Source organism: Bos indicus, chromosome 3, assembly GCF_029378745.1.
Source record: "Bos indicus isolate NIAB-ARS_2022 breed Sahiwal x Tharparkar chromosome 3, NIAB-ARS_B.indTharparkar_mat_pri_1.0, whole genome shotgun sequence".
NCBI lineage: Eukaryota > Metazoa > Chordata > Mammalia > Artiodactyla > Bovidae > Bos > Bos indicus.
In genome coordinates this window covers 9,743,131-9,760,879 of record NC_091762.1, presented here as the reverse complement: position 1 = coordinate 9,760,879, position 17,749 = coordinate 9,743,131, and the positions used below count along the sequence as shown (strand labels likewise).

Here is a 17,749-nt window from a genome sequence, read left to right as displayed (position 1 = left end):
CTTAATTGCTCCGTGGCATGTGGGATCTCAGTTCCTTGACCAGGGATCAAACCCAAGTCCCCTGCATTGCAAGGTGGATTCTTTACTACTAGACTACCAGGGAAGTCCCAAGATGGATGAATTTAAAATTAATCCTTTTTGTATAAAGCCAAACAGTAAATTAATACCACTAGAATTAAGTGCTGAAAAACTAAGTTATAAAACAAATACAAGAAACATGACTATAATTTAAATTCTTTGGATTCTTTATCTTCTAAGCCCCCACTTTTAATACAGAATTAACTTTCCCAACCTCAGTAGTATTACTTAACACTTTATATCTAAAAGCTATACTTTAGGAACACTTTGAGTTTTCACAGTTATCAGGAAAGCCTTAGAACAAAAAAGTGAAGGATAAAAGACAGTTTCAGACAGTACCACAGTATAACTGTAACAAATACTGGCTTAGATTTCATCTCTTGACTGTATTCCTCTGTCCTTTCTACAAAAACCTTTTAGTATCTGATTATTTCATTAGCCCTTCCATTTTCAAACAAGAGGACTGCAAGGAGATCCAACCAGTCCATTCTAAAGGAGATCAGTCCTGGGTGTTCTTTGGAAGGACTGATGCTAAAGCTGAAACTCCAATACTTTGGCCACCTCATGCGAAGAGTTGACTCATTGGAAAAGTTCTGATGCTGGGAGGGATTGGGGGCAGGAGGAGAAGGGGACCACAGAGGATGAGATGGCTGGATGGCATCACCAACTCGATGGACCTGAGTTTGGGTGAATTCCGGGAGTTGGCAATGTAACAGGGAGGCCTGGCACGATGCGATTCATGAGGTCGCAAAGAGTCGGACACGACTGAGCGACTGAACTGAACTGAACTGAACATTTACTTCCCATCATGTCCCAGATGAATGAGTCCTGAGATTTCCCAAAGGGTGAAACTCAGTTATTGAGCCCCCTCTATAAGTAAGGCAAACATTCACTTAAATTTGTTGGAATAGTTTTATGCTCCAAACTGAACTTTCACTAGAGTGCTTAGGATGTTCAAAAAAAAATTTTCTCCAAAGCTCTCTCTGATCCATTCAGAACAATCAGAATCCAAGTCGCAGAAGAATTGGAGCATATCAGTCATATTTGGTTCTGTCTGTCAGGGGTTCCTCCTTGTAATGGGAAATGATTTGAATGAGGATGGAACAGTTGATAAGGAGGAAGAACAAACCGGCTAACCAGATAAACAAAAAGGTGTTCTTTCCTTGAAACTCAAGAACATAAGCAGGAGCCAGCCATAAGGCCTGCCCGATGAACCATAACATGAGGAGAACCACGGCTCTTCTCCAAGGTATTCTCACTAGTGGCATCACAAGAGGCAGGAGGCAGAGGTACCAAAGAAAGTACTGGGAGGTGCAGACTTTGTTAAATGTCACAAAAATTGACGTATGAAGAAAACAACAAAAGACAAGGTCTCTGTAATAGGCGAAAGACACTGCTGAAAGTAAGATGAACTGTGGCAGGAATGCCGCAATTCCCAGGGAAAAACTCCACTTGCTCTCTGCGGTCAAATACAACATGTAGAAGTATGGAGAGAAGTTGTGTCGGATATCCCGCCTGGTCAGGTGATAAAGGTAGGCGTGCTCCAAAAACTCCCAACCATATCTGTAATAAAAACCAAAGCTCAGGGCAAAAAACGTGAGTCCAGCAACTGCTACGAAGAGCAGCACAGCCCGATGACACAACCTTTTCAGGAATTCGTACAAACGAACCTGGAAAGAATATCGGGATTGACGGAGACCTTCGTCACTGTCGCGTTCCGGAAGCAAGTGGAGGGCAATGGGAAGGATATAGGTCACCGGATACATCTTCAGGTGCACTGCGAAACCATAGGATACAGCGGCACACGCGACGAGTCTTTTTTCTATTAGGTACAGGGTCATAAGCACCAGGGAGGCGACAATCGAGTCCGCATTGCCTCGGCTGGACACCGCCATAGGTAGGGGATTAAGAAGCCAAAAGACACAGTACCCGCAAGCCTGGCGGCGACCCAGCCCCTTAAGAAGCAGTAGCCGGTATAGGAGGAAGGCGGTGAAGAGGTCGAAGCTGATGAAGAGAAACTTTCCGAACAGTTCATTTAGATAGATATTGGGAGTGAGCAGCCACGCCAACAGGGGAGTGTATCGGTATGTCGCCCTGAGGTAAGGGGAGTGCCCCTCCGTGACGAAACGCGCGGCGTCCGTGAAGACCTGGTAGTCGATGTCTGTATACCTCACGAGCAGGGTCCGGTCCTGGAAAACCCCATAGAAAATCAGAGCCACTCGGGCAAAGAAGGCCACAACAAATACCCCGGCGGGGGGCACCCGCAGATTCAGGAACTTATCTCCCCAGTGTGTGGTCGGGCTCATGATCTGACGGCACCACAGCAGCTCAGTCCCCAGTTCACAAATTGTCCTGAAACGTCTAATCCTCGCTTCGGTTCCTCGCTTCAGGTTGCCTGTACATCTATCAGCTAGGCGGCCAATCGAAAACAACTTCCGGCAGGAAGATCCGCCCCCGTCCTGCTTCCGGCCACATACCGGGGCTGGATTCTCAGTGGCCCCTGCTCTCCGGCGAAGGCGGGATTTCCGGTCCTTGGGGTCGGCGACTTCCGCTTGCCGGGCCGGTTGGCTCTGGGTGGGCTTTTTACCGAGCTGGAAGTGTGTTAATTGTTGGTGGCCATGTTCTTCCCTCGCCTCAACTCCAGATGGGAGAGACTGACTCCTAGAGCGGAGCGAACTTCGAACCACATCCTTCTGGCCTGGGCGGGAGACCCGAGAGTGAAAAAAATAGGAATGAAGAAAAAATAAACCTGTGATGATTTCTCACGCTTTACCTCTCCTGCTCGAGGGTAATTCGGGGGCCGGGGGCGGGAGTGAGGCAGATTGTGGGCTACCAGAGAGCCGAGCTGGGATGAATTGAAAGGAGGCCCAAAGTGTGTGCAATATTTGGTACCTACTTATATTTTGAAATTATTGTTTATCTAAATTTGAATTGAACTGGTCAGCCTGTATATTATCCGACAACGCTTGGTGGAGGAACGGGAAGGGAGGACGGGAAGCTTCGTAGGGTTCCTAAAATATGTCATGCCCTCGTACTTCAGTGTCATTGTATTTGCTGTTCTTTCTGTCAACGTTGCCGTCTCTTCTTCAGTCACTACTTAACCCTTCAAGCTTCGGCTCACGTGTTAACTCCTGAAAGCATATCCTGGCTCTCAGCTCACTTTTTCATCAGGCACTGTGATTTAGATGCCATTCCGCTAAGTGAGGATAGACGGACAGAGGCCAAGGGGCTCTAAGTTCTAGAAAGTCATTCAAACAGAAGCCCCTGCTCCTCTCTGCTGTTCAGTGCTTGCTGTCCCGTTGCTTTAAAATTCCCTTTTGGATTCACTATCCCTGTAATATAGCATTTGTCAGTGATAACTGTTTTTTGGTTTCATTTTCCTAGTTTTCTGTCAGGACGCTTTGAGTTCTTTGAGAATAGATTATCTTGTTCTTTTCTGTACCTCAGCGAATATCACATTACCAGACTTATGGCATTCGGTACACGTTGAATTGATTTTCCAGGTTACTCATAGCAGAAGCTCTGGAGTGGCATCTTTGGGGATGCTTCCAACTCCCAGTCCTTTTCTCTTTGAAATATCCTTTATTTCAAGTTCTACCCCGTTTACTCATCCCACTCCAAAACCCTGTTCCCATGAATTTCTCACCAAGGACTCTAACCCGTGATCTCTTGCCCTTCTGTGGGCACTTACTGAACTTACAGTCTGCACTTCGGAATTTCACCATTTATTTTATGTTGTATTCATAACCCTTTCAATGAGATTGTAGCGTTTTTGAGGTTAGGGGTTATATCTTATCCTTAATTTTTTTTAATTACTCATAACTTATTATAGTCTTAAGCACACAGTACATGTTCAGTAAATGCTGACTTTGTTGACTTTACAGATTGTCTTCTATACTAGCATAAAGAAAGTAAATGACTCCATCTAGTCTGAATATGCAGCTTCGAGGACTACCCTCCATTCATCCCTCATACAATTTACATTTATTCTTTGGATAAACTGTCTTAATCTCACATAGCCTGTATTCATATTCTGATATCCCTTTGTCATTATCTGTGCCTTAGTATAAATATATACCTTATATTAATAGTTACTTAAAATTTTTTTTTGGCTGTGCCGGGTCTTCGTTGCTGCGTGAGCTTTTCTTTAATGTGGAGAGCAGCGGCCACTCTCTAGTTGCAATGCGCAGGCTTCTCATTTTGATAGCTTCTCTTGTTGCAGAGCTCAGGCTCTACGGCACATGAACTTCATTCAGTATTGGCGGGATCTTCCCAGATCAGGGATGGAACCCGTGTCCTCTGTGTTGGTAGGCAGATTGTTTGCCACTGAGCCACCAGGGAAGTCCCAATAATTACTTTTAACTTTTTTTTTTTTCCTTGCAGTTAAGTTTCTTGCATCATTCAAATGATGATGATGATTTCTAATAGCCAGCTTTGTTGACAACTTATTTGCAGTATGTCCATCATCACACTAAAGACTTAACCATGTAGATAGTCCCACATTCACAAATGAAGAAATCAAGGCTTGAGGTTAAGTAATGTTCCTCAGTCACATAGTCAGCTAGTGGCAGAGCTGGAACTCAGAAGCAGATGGCCCAGAGTATTCTTAACTACTGTATGGCTAACCTGCAAATAGAATGTTAATTATGATATCTAATTTCCCCCTCTCCCTCCCGTCATTGATCTCTTGTTTGAATCTTTCTGATATTTTCTCTCACTGTGATTTATCTCTGATATTCTTTTCCTCTGCTAGTGATAGATAAGTGAGGGCTGGTCCCAGAAGGTAGAGGATATGGGAGGTAGATGTCTGAGGATTAACTTAGTTAATCCTCCAGAGGGAGAAAGGGGTTCCTTTGGTTGGGTTGGTTTAGATAGTGTGGCAGAAAGGCCTCAACCAGTTTGTCCCTATAGAGCTTAACCTAGTAAACGCATAAAACACATCAAATTTGGGAAATTAAGAAAACAGTAAACAGCTAATCAAAAGAAACTAAGTTTGGATCAAAGCGAGATGTAGATAGTGTTTGTGGGACTTAAGAAGGGAGTAGATTAGGGAAGGTAATTCTAGGTCAGACAGAAGTATCACGGCACTAAGGACCCCATATTGAGCTTTTTGCATTGGGCGTAGGAGTTGTGTCTTCTCACTTTTCCCTGGAAAAGCTACTTTTTTTCAAATGCTCCACTGTTCATTACCTCTTGAACCATTACTTAAAATCCTTCCTAATTCTCCCTTTCATTGTCTGTCTCTTGTTTCCAGTTTTTTAGAATGAGTGGCTAGGGAGAACACACAGACATGCATACCTCAGCCCTAGCATCGGCAGTGAGGACCTTGGCCTTGGTTGCTGTGCTCTGTGTGCTCTCACTAGCTTTTTAGGTCCACTCTCTGTCTATTCCTCCCTGTTTTTTCAGCATCACACGGTTTCCCTTGCCCCCTGGCTTCTCATTAGAATAGGCCAGTGGCAGACATTAGCAGAACTTTGGGAGTGGCATGAGTTCCTCTACCTAAGGCCAAGGCTCCTGCTGAAATTATAGCCCTGTCCCTTGGCTACAACTCTCCACAGGTTTCAGTGACAGTCCCTTCAGATTTACGACTAGTAAAGACTTCCTTAGAGAAGCGCATGGCAACCCATTCCAGTATTCTTACCTAGAGAATCCCATGGACAGAGAAGCCTGGCGGAGTCCATAGGGTCAAAAAGAGACATGATTGACACGACTTAGCAGGCACACACTTGGTAGGAACAAAGTCTCCCTGCTGTTCCAAGTCCCTGGGTGCTTCACCAGCCCTGAACCTCCCCATACCTCTGCAGATAATCTCTTCATTAAATCATGTCCAGTTAGCCCTTTGAGAATAAGCATCTGCTTCCTACCGGTGCCTTAATTCAATCCCCTTCTTTTTTTGTCTGGATCTTGCTTATATTTCCTGCTTTGTAATTTCTTTTGAGTCTATCCCTAATTCTTTTTGTGCTCAGCATCCTGCACCTCAGTCCAGACTTCAACAGCTCAATTTGATAACAGTATTGACACTTGTATTACACTAGGATCTGTGGCAGTTACCTTTCCCCTAAGGTTTTGCAAGTCTCTAACTGGTTTAGTGTCTCCTGGTTCTCAATTCTGCAGCCAGATTGTTATTCATAAGCAGTATTTTAATTAGATGCTTTCTTTTCTCAAACATCTTCAATAGCTCCCAAGCCTGTAGAAAAAAATAGTAAACTATTTAACCTGATATTAAATCCTTCCATTATCTTATGTTTTAAACCTATTCACTGAGAAAGCCCTCTATTCTAGGGTGTTTTTTATAATATAATTTTTATTTTATATTGGGGCTTCCCTGGTGGCTCAGAGGTTAAAGCGTCTTCCTACAATGTGGGAGACCTGGTTTCGATCCCTGGGTTGGGAAGATCCCCTGGAGAAGGAAATGGCAACCCACTCCAGTACTCTTGCCTGGAGAATTCCATGGAGGGAGGAGCCTGGTGGGCTACAGTCCATGGGGTCGAAAAGAGTCAGACATGACTGAGTGACTTCACTTTCACTTTCACAGTTAATTTACAATGTTGTGCTAGTTCCAAGTGTACAGCAAAGTGGTTCATTTATACACACACATATATATTTTTTTTCATTCTTTTTCCCTGTAGGTTATTTCAGAATATTGAGTGCAGTTCCTTGTGCTATACAGTAGGTCCTTGTTGATTATATCTTAGGTTTATTAACCATTCCTTAAATATACCTTTTGCTTTAACTGTGATACTTTTTTTCATGCTGTCCTAACAAAGGTTCCTGTTTCTCCTCACTTATTTATATACTACTTGTCTTTCAGTACAAGAACAGACTTGTCTCCCTCTTTTCTTTCCATCCTTTGTTCTCCAGTTCTGAGCATCGCACATGCAGGTGGGCTTCCCAAGTGGCACTAGTGGTAAAGAACCCACCTGCCAGTGCAGGAGATGCAGGAGACATGGGTTCAATCTCTGGGTCAGGAAGATGCCCTGGAAAAGGTATGGCAACCTGGAGAATCCCACGGACAGAGGCGCCTAGAGGGCTACGGTCCATGGGGTCGCACAGAGTTGGACATGACTGAAGCAACTTAGCACGCATGCCCAGCTGTACTGGTGACCCAGCACTGACAAGAATCGCAGTTAAAGTCACATGGCACTTAAAGTCCAGTGGGTGAGGCAGATATTAGTCAGATAATGGACAAGTAGCAAAATTGCAGCTGTGACAAGTGTAATGAAAGTCACAGCTTTTAACAGGGTTTTGTCTACTGAGAGTTAACATGGGAGTTTGCAAGCAGTACGGAGAGTTCCCCAGAAGGAATAGCAGTTATAAAGTCAGAAAAAACTGTATGTACCTTGATGGTATGTATCGTGTCTTGTTTGTCTCTTGAATAGTACACTTCTTGTAAAAGGAACTCAGTTTTTGCTGATTTTTCTTGAATCCTATGTCAGATGTGTTCTAACCACACCTCTTAGATTGATACCATCCCTTGCCTAGTGCCCATCCTTGGGGAATGTTTCCCACAGAGATCTCACTGTTTAGAATATATTGTTAATGGTATATCTGGCCCTAATGTATGCTACTTGTTATTTTGTCTTTTTTTCTTCACAAGTTGGCAAGTTTCTTCAAATGTTATGGGTCTGTATATTTCATATATCTTATATATCTTTCCTGTTTTATGTGTGCATGCATGAAGTCTCTTCAGTTGTATCTGACTCTTCGTGACCCTATGGATCATCGCCCACCCATCATAGCCCTCTGTCCATGGGATTCTCCAGACAAAAATACTGGAGTGGGTTGCCATGCCCTCCTCCAGGGGATCTTCCCGACCCCAGGGCTCAAATCAGAGTCTCTTACATCCCTGCATTGGAGGCAGGTTCTTTACTTCTAGTACCACCTGGGAAGCCCCATGTCCCATGACTCATCCCTAAAACCTAGTGTTTCCCAAATGTTGTAGATAAGTATTTATTGATGATGGTAAGAGACCCAATCTTCTCCCTCTGTCCTTCCTTTTCTAGGGAACAAGAGTCAGTAACCATCGGGGTCTGTTTTTTCAATTCAGGACTGGATATTAACAACCAAGCCTTCTTTAGGCTGTTGATAGATAAGCATAGAAGAGAAACCCACTTCTTTGAGAATTGGGGCAAGAAATACCTAATGATTAAATGAATAGGCATGTAGAGCCTTGAGGACATATAAAGAACTACTCCATGGTAGCGTGGCAGGGAAGTTGTGTTCATGATCGCTGGCTAAAAGGGGCAATGCCTGGATTCCAAAGCAACTTGACTTTCCTGGATTAAGCTGAGACAGTTTTCAGATTTCTCGGTCTTAACTTTTTTGTCATCCTTTTAAAACTGAGTGTAAAAGGTATTTGCTAGAGGATCCTAAAGTTAATGAGGGGAGGTGTGGGAAAGGAGTTGGTGGACTGATGGTAACACTGAAAGAGAAAGACCTGACCATGTTGTCAGTGGCTCTTCCAGCACAGCCCAGTTCCACCCTCCTTTCCCAAAGGAAGGCCAGTGAGTTCAGGCCTTAATAACAGGATTGGTTTTGATTTCTAAAAGAAGCTGGAGCGAAGAACATAGATTCAGCCATTTTATTTAGTAATAGTAACTTGTTCTGAACAGACAAAAATAAAATAAACCAAAAAAAAAAACCCCGACATATTTTTCCTAGGTATGTTTGACCTGGTTTAGTCTTTAATGAAGTGAATGGAAAAACCATCCCTAGATATTTCTGCTTTCAATAGAGTTGGCCATGACTGAGCCCGAAGCCCAGGCTAACTTTACAGCAAAGGTAGTGTGTTATATTACGTTCCAAATAAGCTAGGTTAACTAGCAAGGGTAAAGGAGCAGGGTAGCAGCCTTGGGAGGGGCAGTGTCCTTGACTAGTAGCAGTAGTATAACTGGCTGCTTTTCTCTGCTCAGGTCTCAGAGAGAAATCCCTGATGGTCTTACTAGCTGAGGCTGGGTTAGGGGGTCAGGCGGGTAATGAGGTAAAGCACAGAGTAGAGATTTCAGAAGCCTCTCCCATCAAAGCTAAAGCACCACGCCCTGCCCCATGCCCAGATGCTGGAATTGGGACTCTTCAGCACAGAAGGTATTCTCTTTGGGCTGCTTGCAGCCACACGGAAAGCTGGGCCTCTGCCTTGAGAATATCTTGGGTCCAGCAGCTCTTTAGTCCTGGCATTTAGATTCTAGGCTTGAGGCTTCCCTTTAGTACCTCTGACACCAAAGTGCTTGGCTTCTCAGTTTAATAGCCGTCACCTCCTGGGGCTGGAGCTGCAGCTGCCCCACCCCATGACAGCAGGGAAATAGAGAGGGGAACAGGACTTTAAGTGCCACAGGGACAGGACACTGGGCGTGCAAGCACACCGGCTTGTAGACCGTCCTAGATTTCCATGGATGGAGTGTCTCCCCTCCTCCTGGTCCTGTCGGCAGCACAGGGTTTATCGGAAGCCTCAGTGGACACCTCTTTATTCTGAAGAGCAACTTCCACCCCTCCCTTTCCCATCATCAAACCTGAAAGCCTTTGTCAGGCTTTGCATGTTGAAATGAGGATCACTGGCTGTAAGTTCTGGGAACCTGGGGAGTCCTACCCCCCAAACGAGAGCAAGCTACCTGCCCCCATGCTGAGCTCTCTGAATACTTTCTTTCTGCACATTCTGTATATTTGGTCCTATGTACATCTATATTACCTCTCTCTCTATGTGTGTGTGTGTGTGTGTGTGTATATATATATATATTATCTCTGTTTCTCTTTCTTAGATAAACCTTTGATTTATTTATCATAGCTTAATTCCCCGAGCCTCCAGCTACTTCTTGTCTGCTAACCCAAGTAAGACTCAAGGGTTTCATCGATTTCACTAGGTCCCCCCAGTACCACCCTTTCTCATCTTTGCACCCTGAGTATCCTCCCACATGAGTCATGTTGACCATCCTCTGAAATCTCCTCCCTTAAGATCTCTGCCCAGTGCTCTCCTCACAGTCCAAGTCCATGGTTGGTGTGGTCAGGGATCCCATTGCTCACCAGACCTGGCTGCTTCTAAAGCTTGCCTGATAGCCTGAAAGATGATTTCAGCTCAGAAGAGATGGGGGCTGTAGGCTAGAAAACCACTTAGGGTTGAGGGCAAGGGAGTGTTGTTCTCTGATGGGGCTTATAAGCCAGGTTGTATCAAAAGGATGGTATGATTTAAAGTGCAATTTAGAGCAAAGTCAGGGATTGTGCAGGAGAATGAAAAAGGGTCAGTCAGAAAGTGTTCATTTTGTTATCCAAGAATCTGAGGAGTCTGGAGGCTTGGAATAGACAGTGAGGGAATGGGAAAACAGCATTTCTCTCAGGAGGGAAGCAACTGTACAGAAGAAACTAGGTGGAGGACAATTTGAAAATAGATCAGAAGATACACACACAACGCAGTGCTCTTTGCCCGCACAAGTTGAAAGAAATCAGGTGAGTCAAACATTGAATAAAGTGTAGAGCCCAGAAGGTGACTCTTTGCCTTCTGTCTTCTGTCTCAGATTTTCAAGTTGTTCTGGTTCTTGTTTGCTTGAGAGCTAGGGAGTAATGGTGGGGTTTACAGTAAGTGGAGAATGAAGGGTTAGTTGAGTTCAAGGAGAGATCATATAGGAGGATCTTGGGCAGTTGTAGTAAATGATAACCATGGGTCCACTCTCCAGATTTTGCGGGTTTCTCTGTAAGGCTCATCTTTACACAGATGCAAATATACATTCTGTATAAGTGTGTAGCTTATAACAATTTGTGTGTTCGTGTGTGTGTGTGTGCATTAGTTGCTATAGCCCACCAGGCTCCTCTGTCCATAGGATTCTCCAGGCAGGAATACTGGAGTGGGTTGCCAGTTCCTTCTCTAGATCTTCCTGACCCAGGGATCAAACCTGGGTATCCCAGATTGCAGGCAGATTTTTTACCATCTAGGCCACCAGGGAAACCCATAACAATTGGCTGGTCTACCTTAAATAATTTGCCACTTGATTCATACATTGACTCTATGCGAATCCATCTGGGGTGGGGGAGAGTGTTCCTTGGTACCTAAATGAGAACAGGGAGCACTCTTGGGATTTGGAGCTTTAGAGAAAGTTCTGGCATCCATACACCCTTCATGACCTCATACCACAGTCCCCATCAGGGAACAAGGAATGGCCTGAGTCTGATCTCGTAAAATATGCCTTTTAACTTGCCTGAAACTGGCTTCATGGCAAAGGAGAGAAGAGAGAAGACTGATATTCATTTTATACTGTCTCGGGAATGGCTGAGGGAGACCATAGTTATTTGATCAGGAGGTGTAATTTCCTCCCCTCCCAGCACTGCCTAACAGAATAGCTGGCACTTTTCAGAAGGGCACTGGGAGGGGTAACAGTGAATAGTGTCTGCCAGCCACAGAGTTCTGCCTCTGCTCAAACCTTAAAGCCACGCCAATTCCCAGAAGCTGTATACAGCAGTCTGGAAATCTGAGAATGTACTCCTCCCATTTGGTGGGTTGGTTTAACTTTCCTGCGACTGTGTGCCCTGTGAGTCTAGTTTTAGTCAAGCATCAGTGTTGAGAGGAAGGCCCTTGCATTTTCCCTCCCTTCCTTCAGAGCTGGGGTTAAGAGGAGAGTGGGCTGGGCAGGAAAGAATCAGGGAAGCCAGGGACAGTGTAATCAGGAACACTATTTCCAGACCTTTCTATGGGGCCTGGACATTGGACTTTTTCTAGGGGAATGAATTGTGGAGGGTCATCACATTATGGAACACAGGGAAACAGGGCTACCTGGAGGACAGGTTCAAAGTTTTAAACAGTAGCTCTGTGTTAGTCACCCCACAGTGAAGAATTCAATATTCAGGTTGGGTACAGATGTGGTGGTTGTGTCTTTATGCTTTATATTCCCTGGGAGTAGAGGACATGTGTGTAGGAACTGGGTATCCAAAGAGAGAGTCCAGTTTAGAAACTAGAAAGAGGAGAACAGTGGGGACCAAGGTCCTAGGTTAGAGTCGGGAGTTGCCAACAGAAAGTAAACTACACCATGAAAAACCCTGGCTTCTCTCCATAGGTTTTGGTGGAGAAAAATTATTCTGCCGACCTATATTTCTGAGGGCATATATCCCATCAGAGAGAGAGTCTTGCCTTAGGTAACATGGTAAGTGGGAAGATAGAGAGGGAGGGGGCTCCAGCCTCAAAGTACCAGACATTGGTGGTAATGGGAGGTGGGAGGGAGTCTATTCATCCAGCCACACGGTCCTTCTAATGTGAGTCTCCAAGCATGGCTGAGGCCTTCTAAGCCACTTCAGCCTAATCTTCCCTCTCCTTCCCCCATCCTGGCTTAAGGGAGTTGTGCATCTTGGGGCCAAAGTGGGGTGAGGTGAAGGGAGGAAAATGTGGACTCCAGGTGACCTCGGGGTTAAAGAAGAGGAAGTGGAGAAGGATGCTTCTGGGGCTCTCCAGTAAGCCTGGATAACAAACATCCCTCACCCAGGAGCCACAAGAAGAAGAGAAACCAGAGGGATGGGGAGGTGGGACTCCAAGCCGTCAGACATTGCTGATGCGCACACTAACGGCACTGCCCTCCTTCTCAGCCTGCTCCCTTAGCGACTCCTCCAACTTGAGCTTTTCAGGGTCTCCATAGCGTACAGTGCTGTCACGGAGGCCGCTTGGAGAGGCTACTTTCACCACTTGGTCAAAAAGGCTGAAGTCTGCTATGTATTTGCCACTGGCTGACAGCGAGATGGCGGGTATGAACTCATAGCCCCAAAGGATCTCCTCTGGCAGGTAGGAAGTGCGCACCTGGCAGGTGGCGCTGGTGGATTCCACTGTCCCACTTAGGATCAGCACCAGCTCAAAGTCGCCCTCACCACTGCGGAGGGGGAGGTCTTTCAAGGGACTGGTCTCATCTACCACGTGGTAGAAAGTAAGGGGGAGGATGAGGAAGGGGCTGTCAGAGGCTGTATCCACTTGGAAAGTCACATTGACCTGGTTGAGGCGGATGTTCTCACCCTCCTTGGTCTGGTGGGTCTGAAGCAGTTTGCCTGTCACCTGGCAGCCAATGAGGAGGCTCTTACGCATGTTGGCCACTCGGATCATAAGGCAGGGCTTCCCATTGTGAGCGGCTACGACTGCGTGCTGGCTGAAACGGATGGTCTCCGCCCGCTTCTTGGGCCGGGCAATCTTTGCCAGGAAGGTACCTGTGATGAAGATCTCCAGGATGGTGGTGAGCACCAGCTGGGCAATAAGAAGCACAATGGCCAGTGGGCACTCCTCACTGATGTAGCGGAAGCCATAGCCAATGGTGGTCTGGGACTCAAGGGAAAAGAGGAAGGCCCCGGTGAGTGTGTGCACCTGTACCACACAGGGGGTGTGGTTGGCCGGGGGGCCCAGCTCCAGCAGGTCCCCGTGGGCCACGGCTACCAGATACCACACTACACCAAAGAGGAACCAGGTGCCTGCGAAGGTGGCAGAGAAGAGCAGCAGCTTGTAGCGCCACTGCATGTCAATGAAGGTGGTCCACAGGTCCTTGAGGTAGAGGAAGCGCTTGTCAGCGATGTGCTCCATTCTCACGTTGCTGCGGCCATCTTTAGTGAGGACTCTCCTCCTCCGGATCCCTGGGCCCATTAGGGGCCGGCTTTCCGTCTGAGTGGTCTGGTTGTAATATACCTTGGCAACCGAAGTCATCTGCAGAGAGCAAGACAGCATAATGAGAGTTACTGCAGAAATCCAGCCAACTCCCAGCCACCCCCTTCCCAACAGGAAGGAAGAAGTATTCATTTCAGTGCCACTGATCTGTTCTCTTATTAGCAAATGTTTACTGAGCACTTGCAACATGCCAGGCCCTGTAGTGCAAGATGCTGGGAAGTCAAAAATGAATCTGACAGCTGACAGCAACCTTGCTGTCCAAGAATTCACAGCCTAGTGAGAAAGATACTTGTTCAGCAAAGCAAATAATTGCAATATAGTCTGATATTTTTAATTCTTAGGCGGGGCAGAGAAGAAAAAGTAATAATAAGTTCCCAGTTCCTTGAAAGTGGCAGTGGGACTAAAGAGGGCTCTGCTGGTCTCCTTTCACCACAGAACTGGTTCTGTGAAGATCCCTAATTCTGAAATAGGATCCCTCCCTACTGTCTTGAATGACACCAGCAAGAAAGACTATCCTGTTGTTATCCTTCCAGGTCAGTCCCCCTGAACACACATATGCCCTTAATTTCTCCATTCTCTCCCCAACCTCCACGTCAGTGCTCACTGGTGATACTAAGATACTCTTCTAGCTGAGAAGATAGCAGAAACTACCTGTTCTTCCACCCCTCAAGATGTTCTCTAAGCACCCAGCCCATTTCACTATTTATTATTATTGTCATTATCATCTTTTTGCATTATCTAGGTCTGGGTCTGGAGTGGTGTCAGAAAGAGCATAGACAGAACTGAGCAAAAGTAAACAAGCGATGGGGTAGGAAAAACATCTAACTGAAGCCTCCTGGCAGCACTGGGCCGTTTTCCCAAGGACTGGGAGAGATGCCAGATTGTAGGTGGCAAAATTGTCTTGACTGAGTGAAGTAGGAGAGTTGGGAGTGTATATTAGCTCGTGACTATGTGTGCTCAAGTTCAGATTCAGGAATGCTGTTTGTCCCGATAGTAGAAAGTGGGACAAGGCTCTGAAATAGGAGACAACTCATTTAATACAAGGTGCTTGGCACCTCTGCCCAGGGAATAACTTGTACTTTTCCAGCAGAGAAAGAATTATAATAAATTGAGCCCTTGGACTTGATATCTGCTGGCCAGGCCTTCTGGGAAGGAGCAGGTGATCTCTGGGGAGTTTGTTTCTTCTTGGAGAACACAGAGAGGCTCATCACATTCTCCATTCTCAGAAGTCTGTCCCATTGCATTTTATCCTTCTGCACACTGCCCCTTAGCCTGTATTTCCATGGCCTTATTGCTAGAAAGCTCTAAATTATCTAGGTCGATTCATATATTCACCCAGTCAGTTCAGTTGCTCAGTGTGTCCGACTCTGCGACCCCATGGACTACAGCACAACAGGCTTCCCTGTCCATTACGAACTCCTGGAGATTGCTCAAAGTCGAGTTTGAGTCAGTGATGCCATCCAACCATTTCATCCTCTGTCGTCCCCTTGTCCTCCTACTTTCAATCTTTCCCAGCATCAGAGTCTTTTCCAATGAGTCAGTTCTTTGCGTCAGGTGGCCAAAGTATTGGAGCTTCACCCAAATAGACACAAAATTGGAGATCACCAACAGACAAGAATCCAAGAATATTCAGAGACAACCAACAGCGCATTTTACACTGCCCACTTGGAACTCATCCACATGAGACTCCTCAGCCAGACATGGCTGTTTTGGAGAAGGAGACCCTGTAATTCTGAAGTTTGAAAAATTTTTATTTAGGGCCCAAGTAAAGCCCCATTCAGTACTCAGAAGTAGTAATATTAGTAAAAGAAACAATCACCACAAAACTTGCATCTGTGTGCAGTCACAGTTTACATGTTAGCATGCTTCTCATTTGACCCTCAAACTCTTGAAAGAAATGAAACTTCTATAGAAGATTTTGAAGAACAGGGGAATCTAAAACAGGTTGTAGAGAACAGAAGGCGTGCTAGAAAGTTGTGGATGAGTGAGCATGATTTTAATTTTCAAAAAGAAAATTTAAATGCATTTCACAGACTACAAAGAGGTAGACCATAGACAAGACTCTAGAATGGAACATTAAGATAGTGAATGCTTGGGCAGGGTTGGGGAAAGGCAGTTATCAGTAGGACCCAGCATGGGGTTACTAAGAACAAGTCAAATGATGTTAACCTAATTTTCTTTGACAAGGTTACTAATTTGGCACATCAGAGAAATGTAATAGAGAAAGTGCAACTAAGCAAGATTTTTTTTTTTTTTTTTACAAGATCTCTCGTTATGTCCTTGGGGATAGAGACAAATGAACAAAATGCTTCTCTAATTGGGTGGCTTAAAAATAAAAAATCAGTGTTACTGGTGAGTGGATCATGAGAGCCTGAAATAAGCTTTCTAATGATGTACCAGAGAGCTTTATCTTTGGTCTTGCCCTCAGTCAATGTTCTTAACACTAATTTTATTCAAAAATATAGAACACATGGCCATCGATTATGCAAATGACACAGAGTTGGGACAGATCAAAAAGAAGCCAGATGAGTGGGCCAAATATAACAAAAAGGATAACCATAGGATTACATATTTGGGTCCAAAAATTACCTGAGCAAGTTCTACAATTGGAAAGATGTGATTTCATAAGCAGAACCATGAAAATAAATGTAAGCATTTTAGCAGAAAGTAATCCAATGTGAGTTACTTATGTGTTTTGGCTGCCAAAAAAGCAGTGCAATTGTAAGTTCCTTGAGTTGAACTAAAGTATCTAAGGATTCAGTTGAGTCTGAACCTCTGTTCATCTCACATCTGCAGTATTGAGTCTCAAGGAACAATCAGGACATGAGGGTCTTCAGAACCAAATCATGTGAGAAGTGGTTGAAGGTAATGGAGAAGTTTACTTGGGAGAAGAGGCAGTCTGAGGGATATGAAGGCTATGTGAGAATATTTGGTTTGAATGCACTGCCATGTGAACACAAGTTTGAGCTCCAAGGGGAACAACCAGGACCACTGAGTTTAAACCATCAAGAAAAAGATAAACTGCCAAGGAAAGGATTCCAGATTGATATGAAGAACATTGTAACAAATGTAGAAAGAGCATCTCAAAAGGTAGAGAGTACCCTGTCCCTGGAAGTGTTCAGCGCCAGGTAGGATGAGAACTTTACAGAGATTCTACAGAGGAGATTAGAGCTTTAGATGGGAGGTTTAAAGACTGTCTTTAAGTTTCTGACTACATTCATAGAAGATCAAGATGCCTGCCTCCTTCCTGTCTGTATCGCCTCACTTTATACCATGACATCCAGGGATCCTACACTGAAGTCCTAGCTTTGCTTGTGCTGAGGAGAGACCCTGTATAATCTGGGGAAATGGAAGCTCTTGGGGCTCAAGGGATGTCTTGCTTATTGTTCCCAACGTAATAGTCTATAATTATATATCATTTGGGGGCTTCCCTTGTGGCTCAGTTGGTAAAGAATCCGCCTGCAATGAGGGAGACCTGGGTTCGATCTCTACGTTGGGAAGATCCCCTGGAGAAGGGAAAGGCTACCCACTCCAGTGTTCTGGCCTAGAGAATTCCATGGACTGTATAGTCCACGGGGCTCCAAAGAGTCAGACACGACTGAGCGACTTTCACTTCACTTCATATATCATTTTACAGTTTATGAGACATGTAATTTGACCCCCACACCGTGAGGTAAGTAGGAAACGCATCATTAGAAACTAAGGTTCAAAGACGTTTGCTCCAAGTGGATTTGGAGCCAGAACCCAAGTCTTCTGGCTCCAGAACTTTTAAATTATAGCAACTGCTTGCATATATCCCGAGTTCATTGTCACCGTCTCATGTTCTCAGGAGGTGCCTCTGTAGTTTCCTGTATAGAGGAGCACAGCTAATACAGAGAAGATGGGGCGCAGAGCTTCCAGAGGCCAGTGTTAAGGCGACAGATTCTTGGGCAGTGGAGGTTTGGGCTACTGTTAGTGGTGACTGCCGCCTCCAACTGTGGGCCTGCTGTTGCCAACCTTTGTATCTGCCTCCTCCAGCTGTTACATGCTGCTCCCAGCTATTGCGCTACCTCCCACCGCCAG

General features: G+C 45.2%; 2 protein-coding genes across 2 annotated transcripts in view; both read right to left on the bottom strand.

Annotated features, from left to right (window-relative positions):
• Positions 1–222: 222 nt before the first annotated feature.
• Positions 223–2,851, bottom strand: PIGM (phosphatidylinositol glycan anchor biosynthesis class M). Its single transcript, XM_019988235.2, has one exon. It carries the CDS (start codon positions 2,382–2,384, stop codon positions 1,113–1,115), a length of 1,272 nt encoding a protein of 423 aa, XP_019843794.2. The 5' UTR covers positions 2,385–2,851; the 3' UTR covers positions 223–1,112.
• A 5,794-nt stretch (positions 2,852–8,645) lies between these two features.
• The window catches only part of KCNJ10 (potassium inwardly rectifying channel subfamily J member 10), a 35,243-nt gene continuing 26,139 nt past the window's right edge, over positions 8,646–17,749 (bottom strand). The window contains exon 2 of the mRNA XM_019988223.2: positions 8,646–13,726. Coding sequence (XP_019843782.2) covers positions 12,587–13,726 — 1,140 coding nt within the window. The 3' untranslated portion in view covers positions 8,646–12,586. The remainder of the gene's footprint in view (positions 13,727–17,749) is intronic.